Consider the following 16,027-nt stretch of genomic DNA (forward strand, 5'->3'; position numbering starts at 1 on the left):
GCTTTGAAACACAACAGGACAGTAACAAGTGATGGAGACGGCACAGCATAAGAGCTGATCCTTATCAATAATGGATGAGCCTTTAATCTGGAAGTACCATCGCGCATGCAAAAGGAACCTCCAGGGAGCAGCTGAATATGTTTACTGTAATTCAGACGGCATTCATTTAAAGTGAGCTGCTTAATAACTGGCACGCACGCACACACGCACACATGCACACACACACACATGCACACACGCACACACGCACGCACACATGCACGCACGCACGCACACACTCTATTTGACTCTGAAGCTCGTCTCTGATCGACGCGTCCTGCAGCTGGCAGTCTCACCCAGAACTCGGTGAGACTGCCAGCTGGTGGAGATTCAGCCAATCAGAAACACTCCCTGCTGATTATACTGACCTGTTACTCATGCATCATGACACGGGTTGCACATTTAACCGCAACCCGAAAAAGTTGGCAGAATGTGTGAAAAGCATAAATATAGGATGTAATGATTTGAACATTCCATCAGTGGGAATTAAAGAAGCAACAAAAGTAAGAGTTACTAAAAACAAAACAGCTGGAGGAACATTTTATCATTTTGGCCGTAATCATAAACAGTTATCAGGTATAAAAAGAGGCGGAGCTTCTCAGGAGTTCAGAAAGCCTGACACGAGTGGCTGCAGCCACATGGCAACAGCCTCCATGTACCACAAAATCCAAAGTTTTACACGCAGGGAGCTGAGGGAAGAAGAAATCCTGCATACATGGCGTAAACCTTCCTCACAGAGGCACTGAGCTCATATTGATCCCGCCCTACTAATCAGCTGACGGATTATGGTCAGCTGCTGGAGATATCCTTCTGTACCTGGCAGCGTTGGAGCAGAGTGTGCACGGCATGTCTGTATTTCTGCCCAGTAAACAGCCATACGGTGAAATGCTGCAGATGTTTCTTATGGAGGCAGCAGCTCCCACAAACCCCACAGGATTCAACATCTGCACTCATCTGGACATCCTAACGACGTGTCACCCGCTCTCACCCACCACGGTGCTAAAAAGCGTCCTGGTGAGGATCGGTTCGAAGCGCTAACAGAATTATTTATAACTAGCTCTCTGATTATGCAACAACACGGCTCCGTGAAGCCGACACGAAGAGACAGAGAGAAGAGGCCTTTCGCATCTGGCCGCACCGAGCGGCTGGGAGACCTCGACTTATCCCTCTCATTACGTAACGCCCGTCTCCGTCAGCACGGCAGGAGAGACACTCGCAGCAAAACGAGAAAATAACGTTGATGACAAATTGTCGGTAATCCGTCATCCCGGTGTGTGGGCTGTGAAAAACAACGAGGACTTCAAAATCATCAGCTGACTTGTGATTTTAAAAGTTGGCAGCAAAAAGTAATTATATTTACCTACAAACGCTGCGGGACACGAGAATAAGGCAGCAACAATTCAAGACAGGAGGAACAATTATACTGTAAGTCGTTTTAAATAACGATGGGCCAATTCTGTTTGCTTTGATTCAATTCAGTTTTATTTACACAGCATCAAATCACAACAACAGTCGCCTCAAGGAGCTTTATACTGTAAGGTCGACCCTACAATAACACATACAGAGAAAAACCCAACAATCATATGACCCCCTATGAACAAACACTTTGGCGACAGTGGGAAGGAAAAACTCCCTTTTAACAGGAAGAAACCTCCAGCAGAACCAGGCTCAGGGAGGGGCGGGGCCACGCTACTTAAAACTACTCAGGGTAGAATTATTTCTTTATCACTTCCTGTCCTGTAAATGTTGGATCGTTATCTCACTATATTAGTGAACCTACAGGTAAGGGTTTGTAGGTAAATTTAATTACATCATAATGTCAGCTAAAACCCAGTGACACCACTATGCTTTAAGAACTTTTCGTAAAGCATATTTAAAATGTGCCCAACACAGTGAACCTGACAACAATCTGCTGCAAGCGCCTTAAATCTAGCTGAGCATGAGTGTGACACAGTCATTGATGTTTTAGTCAAATAAAAAAAATCATGTTTTGATAAAGTCTGCAGTTCCTCTGGTGTCCACATGAGGCGCCCGTCAATCCCACATTTACAGCCTTTCTTTTCTGTCTCCACGTTACCATATAAAGCGCCCTGAGGCCGCTGCTGAATAAAGTTCATTTTTTAACAGCACTCCACGTTATATTTGCTCCCTTCGCTGCCTCTTCAGGTGGTCTCACACCCAGAGGGTTGCATAAAAACAGGAAGTAAAAACGGGTGTCAGAGAAACACAGCGACGCTGAGCATGGCGAACAAAACCGACTCATCCAACAAAGACGACAGGAACCATCAGAGAGGAAGAGAAAGGACGAGCGTGTCCAGAACAGTGATTTCCAACATAAAGACGAGCAGAGGGAGCGGAAGAAATGAAGGCAGAGTGCTTTGGTTTGAAAAAGAAGGACAAAGAGTGCAGGGACTGCGGCATTCACAGAGACGCCACTCAGATCGACCCTTTAAACTCACCGCGTCTCTGACCTGAGCCAACCCGAGCTCGAAGCTCGTCAGACTCTTTGTCATCATGTTGCTGAAACCAGTCGAGGGTTTAGAAATGATTTAGTGCCGTGTAGCTGCTGCTGATGTCAGGCAGGTCCAACAAACACCAGAACTCACTCCTGTGGGCGTCTCCTGCACTTCAGCAGAGACGCAGCCGACGCCCGAGCAGAACAACGCCCATCCTGCACGCACGACTTCCTTCATGCTGAGGAACAAACAAACTGGGCCCGATGTTCAGCCTGAAATATGAATGCAGGTCTGTCTTCTGCTTCACCTGCACGTGACATAATTATGGCGTCTGCCGGTGGCCTGTCCTTTTAGCACTTCTGCGTACAGCTGGTTCTTCAGTTCTGCCAGCACTGCTCTTCAGATTCTGAGTATCTGATCGCCCTGTCATTCACCACAGCTGCAGGCTATTTCTGACCCGCCCACTGCAGCGCGAACAGCTGGATCGGCTCCTCTGGAGGGCTGGCCTCTGAACACTGACGTTGATAAGCACCACTACAGTATTCATGCAAAATTAGAGCTCATCCTCCAATAATCACGAACCTGCCGGTGCTCGAGGGGCGTGTTTGTGTGTTACAGCCGCCATCGTACACCTTCCTCAAACTTGCCAGCCACGCTGCCTCTTTCTAGTAGCAATACCAGCAAAGCCACATCTGGTTGGTTAATATTTTAAACCGTGTGGCGTTCCACTCCAGAGGTGCATTACTAAGCATCCTGATAACCGCCGAGCGTGATGTAAACCCTCTGAGCTCTACGTTATCTGGCTGAGGCAGTTCAAAAAAGCGCCCCTCGACAGCCAAACCCATCTGTTCTCTGATTGGATTGTTACATTTGTGATTGACATGACATTGGCCAATCAGATGAAAGGAAGAAAAATAGGGTCAAAATCCGTACTTGTAACTTGCAGGGTTTTTTTTCTAAGTCCACACACAAATCTTTTTTACAAGTCCAAAATATTTATGACCACATTTTGAGCCCATACTTCTCGTAACTCGGGCCTCGCAGCCACAGAGCCGGTCTGATGTGATTGTGAACCGAGGCGTCTGCAGACACTTGACCCCGCTGTGAGGTGAAAACGGTTCCCGCCTACGCTCCTCTCTTCGTGTCTCTCGTGTTAATTTGAAGCCTCTCTGGTCCGTTTGCCGCTGTAGAACTTGTTCATACTAATTAGCTGCTAGATGAACACGTATGTTCTGCAGCTCCCCCTGGGGTCTTTTCTGGCATTACAGCCGAGGACAGCCCGGTGCCGTGACAGGGACGGGGTCGACTGCTGCCCTCGGCCAAATGTTCACTTAGCGTAGAGACCGCCCCCTCCCGCCGCCCGCCCCCACGTACACACAACCAGCCGCAGCACCACTTAACTGCGACATGCTTCCTTCAGCAGTAACAAGTGTTGTTTCACTCGTATTTGTCATGCAGGCCACGGACACACACACTTATCGCTGTTATACCCCACACTCGGGGTTGTGACTCCGGTTATTCCCCCAGTTTCACTCACTCGTAGCTGGGTCATGACCCACAGGTCAGCGGTTCAATCCCCGGTTCCTCTAGTCCACGCAGCATCTTCGGAGAACCCATAATTTCACCCAATGCATCATGAGCGTGGGGGTGGGCTAGGTCAAAGGTCACTGAAACTGTTTGATATTGATTCTCTGACATTGCCAATAATCCCGTGTGCACTGAGCAGTCTTCTGCGATGAGGCGAGAGCTGAGCTCGTCCACAGACTGTGGGTAACAGCAAGGCAGGGCACAGGAAACGAGCTTCTCTGCACAAAGCCGAACAATCCCTCCTGCACACGCTCAGCTGCCACTGCAACTTTTGGAGCCATCCTAAAACTTCAAGGAGCTTTTGCATCATCTCTAAGGTGCCTGTGCCTCTTTCTGACATGCAAATGTGTGCTTCACGTCTGAATGTGCATCCTGATGCTGTGTATTAATATTTACTGCGTTTGCATTGAGCATAAAATGGGATGGAAATGATGGTTTTTAGCCACAGCCACAAAATAAGTGTTCAAATGGTTTACTCACCATCAGTGTGCGTTAACCGGCACAAAGCTACGCTGACACAATGGACCAACATCGACCGCTGGCATCTGGAAATGTCACATTGTTTAGCAACAGGCTGTGATTGGTCACCAAGGACGACATATGACGTGGGCACGTTTGAGGAAACTCGGTGGAAAGGAGGAAGCCATTAGGTCTTTGTGTAGATAGACTGGGGGCGTGTGCAGGGCACCGGCCTCGGCAGAGGATGTGCTCCTTCGTGTTTTTCATTAATGTAATCATGACAGCTGCTCTCTGATTAACAGGAAACACACATTAAAAGCTGGGAGCAGCATTTTCTTTAGCACGTCTGCAGGTGAAATATGTTTCATCGTGTTTGGTGCCATCTGCACTCAGATGATCTCATTCTGCATCTGTGTATATTTGCATCTTTGTAGCTGGACTGTTGAATTATGAACTCCCAGGAGCTGCGAAATGGGAGATAAACACCGACTTCATGAAGTAGCTCTGCAGCAATTCCCTCGTGCTAATGCAAGAGATAACCCGACGTGGAGCCTCAGGAACGGTTTCTGGAGTGTCGACTATTTTCCTGTGACATCCTCCTTGGGCTGACATAAACCATCATGACATGTTTCTGTATGTACACTTAGAGCAGCCTTTGAAGCAAGTATAAAGTACATATTAAGAAGCATGTTTAAGGGAGAAAAGCAAATAAATAAACTTGACATTTCCACGGGGTATGATGATGGACGAAATCTGAAGCAGGAACTTGGGAATCATTCAGGACATTCATCGTGTCCTGTAGCTCAGCTAATGAAAACATGAAATTCGGCCAAGCTCCCCTTTAAGGTCTTCTCCTCGTGCAGCTTTGCACCAATTCTGCATTTCAGAAGCTGCCTGAAGAGTCGATCACACGTTAGCGATGTCCTATCTGAACCCTGAGGCCGTTTTCTTAAACTGGACAGAGAAGCTCACGGAGAAGCTCACGGAGAAGCGCTGCGATGCATTACAGTAGTAAATATTCTGCTTCATCGGCTTGTTGACTTCAGTGGGACCAAAATGAACTTTGTATCCATTAAAACGTCAGACTAGTTACCGTCACCACAAACTCAGCAGAGAGCGCACACGGACGAACTCACTCGTCACCCGTGTTTGAACGTCAGCGCTGAACTGTATCACCATCATCATCACCGTCATCATCATCATCATTTAGATTAGTTTAGCATCTTTCAAGAGGGCCAACTACGATTTATGAACAACAAGGTCCGAAGGTTTTGTGGAAGAGGTGAGTTTTGAGTCCAGCGATGAGGCGTTGTGGAGTTCCAGTGGGTGGGGGCCGTCCCACCGAAGGCTCTGTGGATGGGACAGGAAGCAGACCCATGGCAGAGGACTGTGTGTACAGGTGCAGCAGGTCAGACAGGTGCTGAGGGCCGGGTCGCTGACAGATTTACAAGCGAGCAGAAGGGTCGTATATGTGATGTGGTGACTTGACCACAAGTTGAAGGACGTTGTGAGGAACGTGTCAAAGGCTGAAGGACGAGGATGTGGCCAGAGTGAGCAGTGATGAGAAGATCGTTGGATGGGTGGACACGGCTCTTTCCTGAGGGGAGGGGGGTTGGAGACCGGCCGGCTTCTTGAGGACGGAGTCACTGAGCCGGTTTGAAGCTGGGGGGTACCTGGTGTATCCACTCACCTGACAGTTTCTGGGGTTTTTGGTGACACCAACACGATCTTCACTCACTATCAAACCCACTCCTTCCTGCAGAGTTTATCCTGTCACTCCAAATGACACTGAAGCTGAGCTGAAGCAACAAACTGGAAGAAGTTCAGAGGAGTCGGGGAAGGTTTAAAAACACGCCTCATGACACTAAAAATATAATGCACCTAAAATGTTCCAGAACATAATTTCTTCACATCAGTGTTTTTACAGTTCAGTTAATAATGTGAGCGGCGCCCTGCCGTGGACGCCCTGCCGTGGACGCCCTGCGGGCTGCAGTTTGTTAGCTAACTCGGTGGGTTTTTACAAGCTCGACTTCCCCGGTGCGAGATGACACGGCCCATTTCCATCATATTTGGGCCTCGCTAATGTAAAGCAGCGACGCGTCATCCGTGTTTATATACGGGCTGTGAGTCAGAGGAACAGCGACACACTGTCACTGTCACAATAACACAGAACAGCTGTTTTAATGTCATTCCTCCCGACAGCTGGACTGAAATTACATGATGGCTTCCTGTGTTCGTATTAGCGTTCAGGCCACCGTGACCTCCGTCCTTTTCATCCACCCATGCAAAGTTATCAGATCTCTGTGCGTCCCGGGGAAAAGATGGACCTTTCTTTTCCAGTATCTGCATGAAACACTCGGAGTGCAGAAAAAGTCATCGTGACAAAGCACGGAGGCTTGTAACGAGCACGGAGACAGCAGCAAGTACTGAAACATTAAAGAGTCTGCAGGAGTCTACATGTTTACTGCATTATGCAGGGAAATTATGGAAATTAAGGAAAAAGCTACTCAATTCCCTGAAACAGCTTTTATAGTAGTGGACATGTCAGCATAAAGTGCTCCCCTTGGTCGCCCACAGAGATGGTGAAGCTCTAATATTTCAGCCTCTGCGATATCAGGCGGGGAGGGAAAAAGACAAAGCAGACCTTTGGGTATTAAGCAGGAGCGACGGCCCATCCAGCGCTGTTGAGAGACGGACCGTAAGCCTGTTAAACTTTGTCTCTGAATCCATCCGTGACCCTGTAAGAAGATTTACCGCAGCTTTGATCTCCTGTGTTCAGCCTTTTGTTCAGCTCGCTCAAACTTTTGGGAAACCGCCATTGTTTTCATTCCAGAGCTGATAATAAAAAATGCAGAGAAGAGTATCTCCATCTAAAAGTTGGCTCATTAATAAAGGATGTGAGGCTGCGGGAGGAGGAAGAGTCGACGCGACAGAACAGGAAATCGCTTTAGTATCAGTCGGCCTCAGCCTGACTTCACAGGAACTATTTGTGGTTTCAAAGACAAAATCTCACGAGCCTCAAGTTTCACATCGCGGAAGGCAGATCCACTGTAAATCCACAGGATCCACCAGAACCAGGAGCTACAGTTACACCAATATCAGTCATGTGATATCCATTATCCAGTCACGTGTTCACACCACGCTGCAATCGTGCCAGAGAGCTCCAGGCCTCCGTTAGCACGCTAAAGGTTAAAGTTAAAGCTGGTTTGGAAGGGCTGCAGGAGAAAGCCTCTCCTCTCTGGGAAGAACACGGCAGCACGGCTGACGTTTGCAGATGTTCGTCCTGGACCGCCGAGCTGCTGCGACGGTCCGGTCCAGACCTCAGTGTGTGACCCTCAGACAGCCGTGCATCAACCTCAGTGAACTGAAGCAACGCTGTGAAGACGCGTGCGTGAAAATCTGTGTCCACGTGAGAAACGGAGGATGAAACCGTTACTTTAGGTTATTGCTGCTACAGGAGCAACGAGCTGCTGAACGAGCGGAGAGCGTCGAAGCGTCAGCCACAGCTGAGTCGTGGCTCATTCCCAAAGCTGTGTGAGCTCAGGCCCAGTTTGCACACATTAGTCCAGTACAGGCTAACCGACCCCATGATTCAATCTTAGACTGAAGATTAAAGCTTCGACATCCTCCTCTTCCTCTTTCTGTAACCACTGCCCCGCTCAGCAGCCCGGGTATTCTGATATTTCTTCAAGTTAAAACTGCTTTGAGTTTTTGACACGTCTCTTTAAATGTTTCACAATAAAAGCCTTATTAAGAAAAATATGTGAAACACAGAGAAGCTTTTAATGTGAAACAACCACAGGAAACACTGAGTTTGTATAAACAGGGTAATTTAAATAACACGACCAAAGGAAAAGAGGCTGAAAGGAGGCACCGTGCCAGCTTTTACGCACTTTTAAGGTGGAATGGCGACTCTTGACACCTTAAATGTGGCTCTAACCTTCAGTTTGCATTTACTCGATTGCACGCAGAACAAACTGAATGTGAATATTTTATTTCCTGTCTGAGGGTTTTTCCGGTCTGCACCGAGATCATGTGACACTTCAGAAACTGATCCCAGTTTTCCAGACTCGTCGATCTTCAGGCTCAGCAGGTTTGAACAAAAGCGTGACTCCTTACATCGAGAGAGACGGAGGATTAACGCTGTAAACTTACAAGAAATCAATAAAAATGAAGAATCGCCATTGAAGACTCACAGTCTTAAATATGTGAGGGTTACGTGCCGGCCTACAGCAAGCTTGGACATGATCCAGGATCAGTACTTCGCTCTTTAAATAAGTGAAAGGCAAATAAACTGTGAGCTCCTCGTGTGCAGCCACACTGCTGTCACTGCTGAAAGCTGAACGTGAGCTCGTTCCCTGAGCTCAATCATCGAGGCTGCTGGCGGTCAGCAAGCCATCAGAGCACTGACGGCTCAAGCTTCTCAAACCTCCTCTGACTTTGTTTCCTCGGACAGACCTCGCTGTCTGTGTGAGCGACGTTTCATTCAGCAGCGCTTCCTGCAGAGCGAGGATGGCCTGCGAGCGCGTGCTGTCAGCGGATTGGCTGGAAACTAACTGGGACTGAATGATGAGAGAGTTTAATGAGTCACGCCGGAGCTGAAGGACTGACCCAGTTGGTGAGACTCTGAGGGGCAGCCTCAGAGTTATGCCAGGTCACGATCCGTCACATTACTGTTTGGTGATATTGATCACTGTGCCTAATTATCCAAACAGGAAGTGAACAAGCTGTAAAGCAGACTCAAACCGCGTCCTATAAAAGGAGTCAGTTGTCCCACGGCTGTCCCTCGAGTGCACGCTCTGATCCCTGCATGTGTGACTCAGAGATGTGGTCACATGATCGTGGACTCAGCCAGCGATGAGCACGTTTACACATGTTCACACCACAGGACGGTAAAGAGGCCATCGTACCGACCGTACAGATACAGACACGCAGATACGAAGTCCACGGCAGCCTTGAGCAGCCTGCCATCGCTCCCTTGCAGATTAAAACAGCTGTGAGATTTTCTGGACAGAATTTTAGGCGCAGTGAAGGGGCGGAGCGAGTCAGTTGTTGGCGTGATCACAGTTTGCAGCTCTGCGTGTGAAGCAGCTGCGATGAGGATCAGCACCACCCAGTCTGAGGACTTCAAGTGTTTGGGGTTCACCATCTGGGGCGATCGTGGCTCAAGAGTTGGGCGTTCGCCTTGTAATCGGAAGGTTGCCGGTTCGAGCCCCGGCTTGGACAGTCTCGGTCGTTGTGTCCTTGGGCAAGACACTTCACCCGTTGCCTACTGGTGGTGGTCAGAGGGCCCGGTGGCGCCAGTGTCCGGCAGCCTCGCCTCTGTCAGTGCGCCCCAGGGTGGCTGTGGCTACAATGTAGCTGCCATCACCAGTGTGTGAATGGGTGGATGACTGGGTGTGTAAAGCGCTATATAAATACAGGCCATTTACCATCTCTGCTGACTGACCACATCAATGAAATCTGATACAAGCGACATGTTTTCACTCTCGGAGCGTCGTCAGGGCTCAGAGAGGAGCTGAGGCGTCCTGGTGCCTCCACTACAGGATCGGGTTACTACTAATTAGGGATGGGTATCGTTTAGGTTTTATCCGATACCGGTGCCAAATCGGTACTTTTGAAACGGTGCCGGTGCTCAAACCGGTGCTTAAAGAATGGAGAACACAAAATTGGTCCAAAAACCTCTCATGTTCAGCTGGTTTTTTGTAAAAAGATAACAATGTTAGCCTTTTCTGCAGCTATGGGGCATATATGGTATCACTCTTGGCTGGAAGCAGTGCTTAAACAATGGAAAAAACACAAACTTTGTCCAAAAACCTCTCATGTTTAACTGTTTTCCACTTTTTTTTGGTCATTTTAGCCCTTTTAGCCAGGGTGAAGGGAGTATCTGCCATCAAACAAGAAGACAGCAGCATGTAGCTATGATGATGTTTGCTATGATGATGTTGTTTTGGGGGATGTTGCATAACAGGCAACCCACCCGCAGTAGATGCGCTCGGTGTGAGGTCTCGCAGCAAGCTATCAAATACGGCGCATTTCTGGGCTTTTAAAAAAAAACGCTATGCGTCGCCAGGTGTTTCATCGGATTCTTGGTGTTACCTCCTTTGACAGTATCACAGTATCAGCTTAAAGCACTTGTTGCTGCTGAGTTTGCATATTTTGCTGTGAAGTACAGCCAGACTTTGACCGCTTCGCCTTGGGCATTTTTAATCTGTAGCTCTGCTTTAACAGAACGTACGTACCTGGCCCCGCCTACTATCCTCGGAAACGTAAAATGATTGGCTAGAATCTAAAGTGTATCACAGCTCAGGAAAAAAAGCACCGAAATAAAGCACCGAAATGTGCGCTGCTTTTCGGTCTGGTTACTACCGTTTATGTCAGAACCGGTGCCATCATGGCACCGGACACCGGTACCCATCCCTACTACTAATAATTAACGACTTTACCTGCACAGGTAAACTACTGGACTAACAGCTGCTTCAGGACAAGCATCATCACGTGCACGTGCTCAGCCACTCCAGGCTCCTCAATCAGTCAGCTGTCACGTGACACATGGGCGCGAGCGGAGGCGAGGGTCATTCTGCCCACGCAGTCACTGATAACCCTGATCCCAGCAAATTATACCGAGGAGACTTCACACAGAAAACATCAGCGATAAAAATAAAACTAAATAAATATGAAATGAAATAAAAACATTAAAATAAATGCATCAGCAGCCACGTTTCTCTCACATGAACATTTCAAACACAGTTTGAAGTTCAGCTCCATCCTGAAGCACCTGTGACTCCAACAGGAAGTCCTCAGCGTGCCTCACACAGGTAAGGGGGGGTTGGGGGGTCGTACCTGAGCAGCAGCACTACCCGCCACGCGAGCAGGCAGCCCGCCGCGGACAGCGTCCTCCTCATGCCGGTCAGAGCCTCGCGCTGCTGTCCTCGCGCCTCTGGATGCTTTCAGCACCGCGAACAGCGCTCGCGCTCCAACTGTGCTCACACGGCACGCGGGGGGAAGCTCACGCACATGCCGGAGAAACGGAGCGCGCTCCGCTGGGTCCCATCACCGCGGACAGCGCGCGCAGCTGTGCAGACCCGAACTGGGCTCGTTCTGTGCCCTCGCGAGGCACGGGGCACCAAGCCCCGCCCCCGCTCCGGATTACGTGAGTGGCAGGCAGCTCGACCAATCGTGTCTGACACCAGGAGCCCGCGAGCTGCAGCCAGAGTGGCGTCTTTACCGCTCTCATCTCCGCCTGTATGTGTCTACCCCCTCCTCCTCCCCTCCTGCCCTCCTGCCCCTCCTGCTCCTGCCCTCTTGTACTCTTCCTCCTCCCCTCCTGCCCTGCTCCTCCTCTTCTCTCCCTGCTGCCCCCTCCTCCTCTCCTCTTCCTCCTCCTTCCCTGCTCCTCCTCTTCTCTCCCCGCTGCCCCCTCCTCCTCTCCTCTTCCTCCTCCTCCCCTCCTGCCCTGCTCCTCCTCTTCTCTCCCTGCTGCCCCCCTCCTCCTCTCCTCTTCCTCCTCCTCCCCTCCTGCCCCCCTCCTCCTCTTCTCTCCCTGCCCCCCCCCTCCTCTTCTCTCCCTGCCCCCCCCTCTTCTGTCCCCGCTGCCCCCCTCCTCCTCTCCTCTTCCTCCTCCTCCCCTCCTGCCCCCCTCCTCCTCTTCTCTCCCTGCTGCCCTCCTCCTCTTCTCTCCCTGCCCCCCTCCTCCTCTTCTCTCCCTGCTGCCCCCCTCCTCTTCTCTCCCTGCCCCCCTCCTCCTCCTCCCCTCCTGCCCCCCTCCTCCTCTCCTCTTCCTCCTCCTCCCCTCCTGCCCTGCTCCTCCTCTTCTCTCCCTGCTGCCCCCCTCCTCCTCTCCTCTTCCTTCTCCTCCCCTCCTGCCCCCCTCCTCCTCTCCTCTTCCTCCTCCTCCCCTCCTGCCCTGCTCCTCCTCTTCTCTCCCTGCTGCCCCCCTCCTCTTCTCTCCCTGCCCCCTCCTCCTCTCCTCTTCCTCCTCCTCCCCTCCTGCCCCCCTCCTCCTCTTCCTCCTCCTCCCCTCTTGCCCTGCTCCTCCTCTTCTCTCCCTGCTGCCCCCCTCCTCCTCTCCTCTTCCTTCTCCTCCCCTCCTGCCCCCCTCCTCCTCTCCTCTTCCTCCTCCTCCCCTCCTGCCCTGCTCCTCCTCTTCTCTCCCTGCTGCCCCCCTCCTCCTCTCCTCTTCCTTCTCCTCCCCTCCTGCCCCCCTCCTCCTCTTCCTCCTCCTCCCCTCCTGCCCCCCTCCTCCTCTCCTCTTCCTTCTCCTCCCCTCCTGCCCCCCTCCTCCTCTCCTCTTCCTCCTCCTCCCCTCCTGCCCCCCTCCTCCTCTTCTCTCCCTGCTGCCCCCCTCCTCCTCTCCTGGCTCCATCTGTCTCTGGTTCATCGTCTTTCTGCTCTGCTGAGCAGGAGTTTGGAGAACCACATGTGTCTGTGATTGGCGGCTGTGTGGAGGACGGCGCTCCCGTGCGCTGGATGGAGGCCATGGTGATAATCCCTCAGTTATGACTTCACGTGTGGAGTTCCAGCTGCAGGAATAATAAACATGATTTTAACATGTGGAGGTATTAAGGTTATTTTGTTTTCCTTGTGAGGTCATCGGAGGTTCAGGTGATGTCACGCTTGTAACGGGGCCTGGGTGGATGAATCTACAGGTGTGCTTTAGGTGTGGCAGACTTCTTGGGATGTTGTCGGGAATGTTTTTATCCTGGATGCTGAACACCAGTAACACTCAGGTTACCTGAGGAGTGGGTGGGAACAGATGTACTGAAGCCTCAGCTTTGATGGAGGAACCTTCACCCCTCCTCCTCCTCCTGCTGCCTCCATTCATTTCCTGAGCTGACTGAACGACCCAGAACGTGGCTCTGCGCCGCACGTGCACATGTGACACTGATGGGATGATGAAGGTGCTGAAAGCGAGAACATCTTTCAGGCACTCATCATCATGTTCACAGTAATGTGTATGAACGAGACATCAGCGCGGTGACACTTTTAACGCACTCCTTTCACCTGCCCCTCATGCATGGTCCCTGCCCCGGCTCTCTCAGCGTCTGTGCAGCACCACAGCACGCTTTACCTCCGAGTGAGGGGTCAGAGTAGGGGTGGCTTTTTATAATCGATTTATCGATTAAAATCGATTCTGGCTTGGATAACGTGAAATCGATTCATTAAAATCCTGAATCGATTTTTTTATATAAATTTATTTTGCCCGAAACGCCAGAATCTCAGGTGAAACCTCAAAATTTCAACAACCACCAAACAGCTAAGACAGTAAACGAGAGCAGGAACAGGATTCTGCACAGAGACGTAAACACGCAGCGTGGACCCGCGGATCAGACGGCACGGACACGGTCGGGGCTGAAAGCCGACAGCTCGCTGATTCTGATGCGTTGCCGGGTCCGCGCTTTGTGTTCACGCCATTTTTGCGCTGATTCTAAAGCTGTTAGTTTGATGTCTCCAAACATTATTGACCGAACCAGCAGCAAAAGAAGATCCAAACTACGAAAAAAACCCCTTTTTTTTCGTTTTACATACTTCCGAAAAGAAAACCTAATTTCTGCCGTTCAATACTGAACAAATTTAAACTTTCTAAAATTATGGAAAATGCAAAACGCTGTGTCTCTAATAAAACCGCTGCAACTCAGAGGTAACGTTCATGTGTTGATTCAAGGTTTTCTTTCGTTTTTGATCTACTGCAGAATATTTGTATAAAATCCAGGCCAGGAAAAATCACCTTCATGTTTTTCTGTTTTTTCTTCAGCTACTTTGACACAAAGGCCTCTGCTGTGACGCTCACACCTGTGATAAAGTCTGGAAAGTGTCAGCTTCCTTTTTATAGATACAAAAATATGTAAATGTACTGATCTGAATTATAATATTTCTGACTGTCAAAATTTCCCAGATTCAAAGCAAATTGAATCGTGGATCGAATCGATTGGGAACCTTGTGAATCATTCTAGAAATCAGTGACGATACCCAGCCCTAGGTCAGAGGCCTCTTCATGCTCACAGGTGAGCCTTTATTCTCCTTTTGGGCTCGAATGAGACTGAATGTCCAAATTAAACATGTTTTATTCAGAATGAAATTAGCTTGAGAACATAAACCCACCAGGAAGGTGTGCACAGAGCAGTAACACGGGCTTACGATCCAGCACGTCGTCCCCTGCTGGTCATTATGATGATTTCAGGGTTGAGGCTTCGCCTTGCAGTGCGTGTGCTACACTTCTTCTACTTCCAAAAACTCAGCAGCCATGATGGCTGTCTCCAGCTCGTGTTCTCACTTCATTCAGTTTGAGAAACTCGAGGAGTTTTTAAACGATCCTCGTTTTGCACAGCAGAATCACAGTCAGAAACACTCAAAGCTCACATGTCAGTACCTGGACTGATCCCACTCCACTTTCACCACATCTATCATGGATGACTGCAGCCTGTCAGACACATCCTTTACATCACCAAGAACTTTTTATAGCGTCGCCAGGAGCCCAAAAAAGTCAAATCATTGCGGCTGGAGCCGCCGACCCCCTCAGACCCCCCCTTCTCATGGTAAACATCCCGAAGGATGCGCAGCACAGCAGCGAGTCCGTGCAGCAGATTACAGCCTGTGAAGACCGGACTCTCCAACGATCATGTGATCTCATCTGAAGAGAAACGACAATGAAAACACCGAGCCGCAGGTCCAACACACACACACACACACACACACACACACACACACACACACACACACACACACACACACACACACACACACACAGCTCTGTTTCCAGCATATGTCCAATAAAAGATGTCAAATCTTTTTGTTTTAAGGTGAATCTTACTTGATTTTCTTCACAGCCTTTCTTTACGACCAGAGCTGAATATGATTTACACACAAAACACAACAACACTAATAATAATAATAATAATAATAATAATAATAATGATAAATATTAAATATATCAACAAGAGAAGCAGGAAGAAGCACGCTGTTATTTAAACTCAGCCCACACTGTTACTGTCACGGCGGGGTGCGCCGATGTGTGTGGAAACAGGACCCAAAAGCAGATGACGACGAGGAGTAGTAAGGTTTTAACAGAAAGGTGAGGCTTTATTAGATGACGGCAGAAGTAAACCTGGGCCCTATTTCAGGAAGCCGGTTTAGTGCAAACTCTGAGTAAGTATACCCTGAGTTAACGGAAACTCTGGGTTTTCGGTTTCACAAAGCGAGTTTAGATTAATTCTGAGTGAGTTACTATGACGACACACTCCGTGAAGCTAACCTGCCCCCTAGCAGGTTTACTTCAACTAACCCTGACCTTCTCCGCCTCTTTGTCGGAAACCTGACTGTAGGAAGTGTCAGACATGGCGTGCCCCTTCCTTGAAGAGCCAGTAGATGTTGAAGCCCAAATTCTCCGCAGAGCTCTCCGCCAGGAGAGAGTGATCAGAGCGCGTTTGGACATTTTATCATTTCCTGATGATTTCCTGTGTGAACGTTACCATTTTTCAGCACAATCT

At 49.6% G+C, this 16,027-nt stretch overlaps 1 protein-coding gene across 3 annotated transcripts in view; it reads right to left on the reverse strand.

Moving 5' to 3' along the window:
* glra3 (glycine receptor, alpha 3) overlaps window positions 1–11,715 on the reverse strand; it is a 46,120-nt gene extending 34,405 nt beyond the window's left edge. For 2 of the 3 annotated variants that reach the window (XM_085278237.1, XM_085278234.1), the window contains exon 1: window positions 11,385–11,715. In XM_085278237.1, the coding sequence (XP_085134363.1) occupies window positions 11,385–11,446 (62 nt within the window). In that variant the 5' untranslated portion in view covers window positions 11,447–11,715. Of the gene's footprint in view, window positions 1–2,498; window positions 3,827–11,384 lie in introns of those variants that run through there. The other variant, XM_085278236.1, reaches the window with a different exon arrangement.
* Window positions 11,716–16,027: the final 4,312 nt, after the last annotated feature.

The sequence above is a fragment of the Mchenga conophoros genome, linkage group LG6, assembly GCF_057382185.1.
Source record: "Mchenga conophoros isolate Kocher_MC1m ecotype Shallow Benthic linkage group LG6, M_conophoros_male_GT1.1, whole genome shotgun sequence".
Classification (NCBI taxonomy): Eukaryota; Metazoa; Chordata; class Actinopteri; order Cichliformes; family Cichlidae; genus Mchenga; species Mchenga conophoros.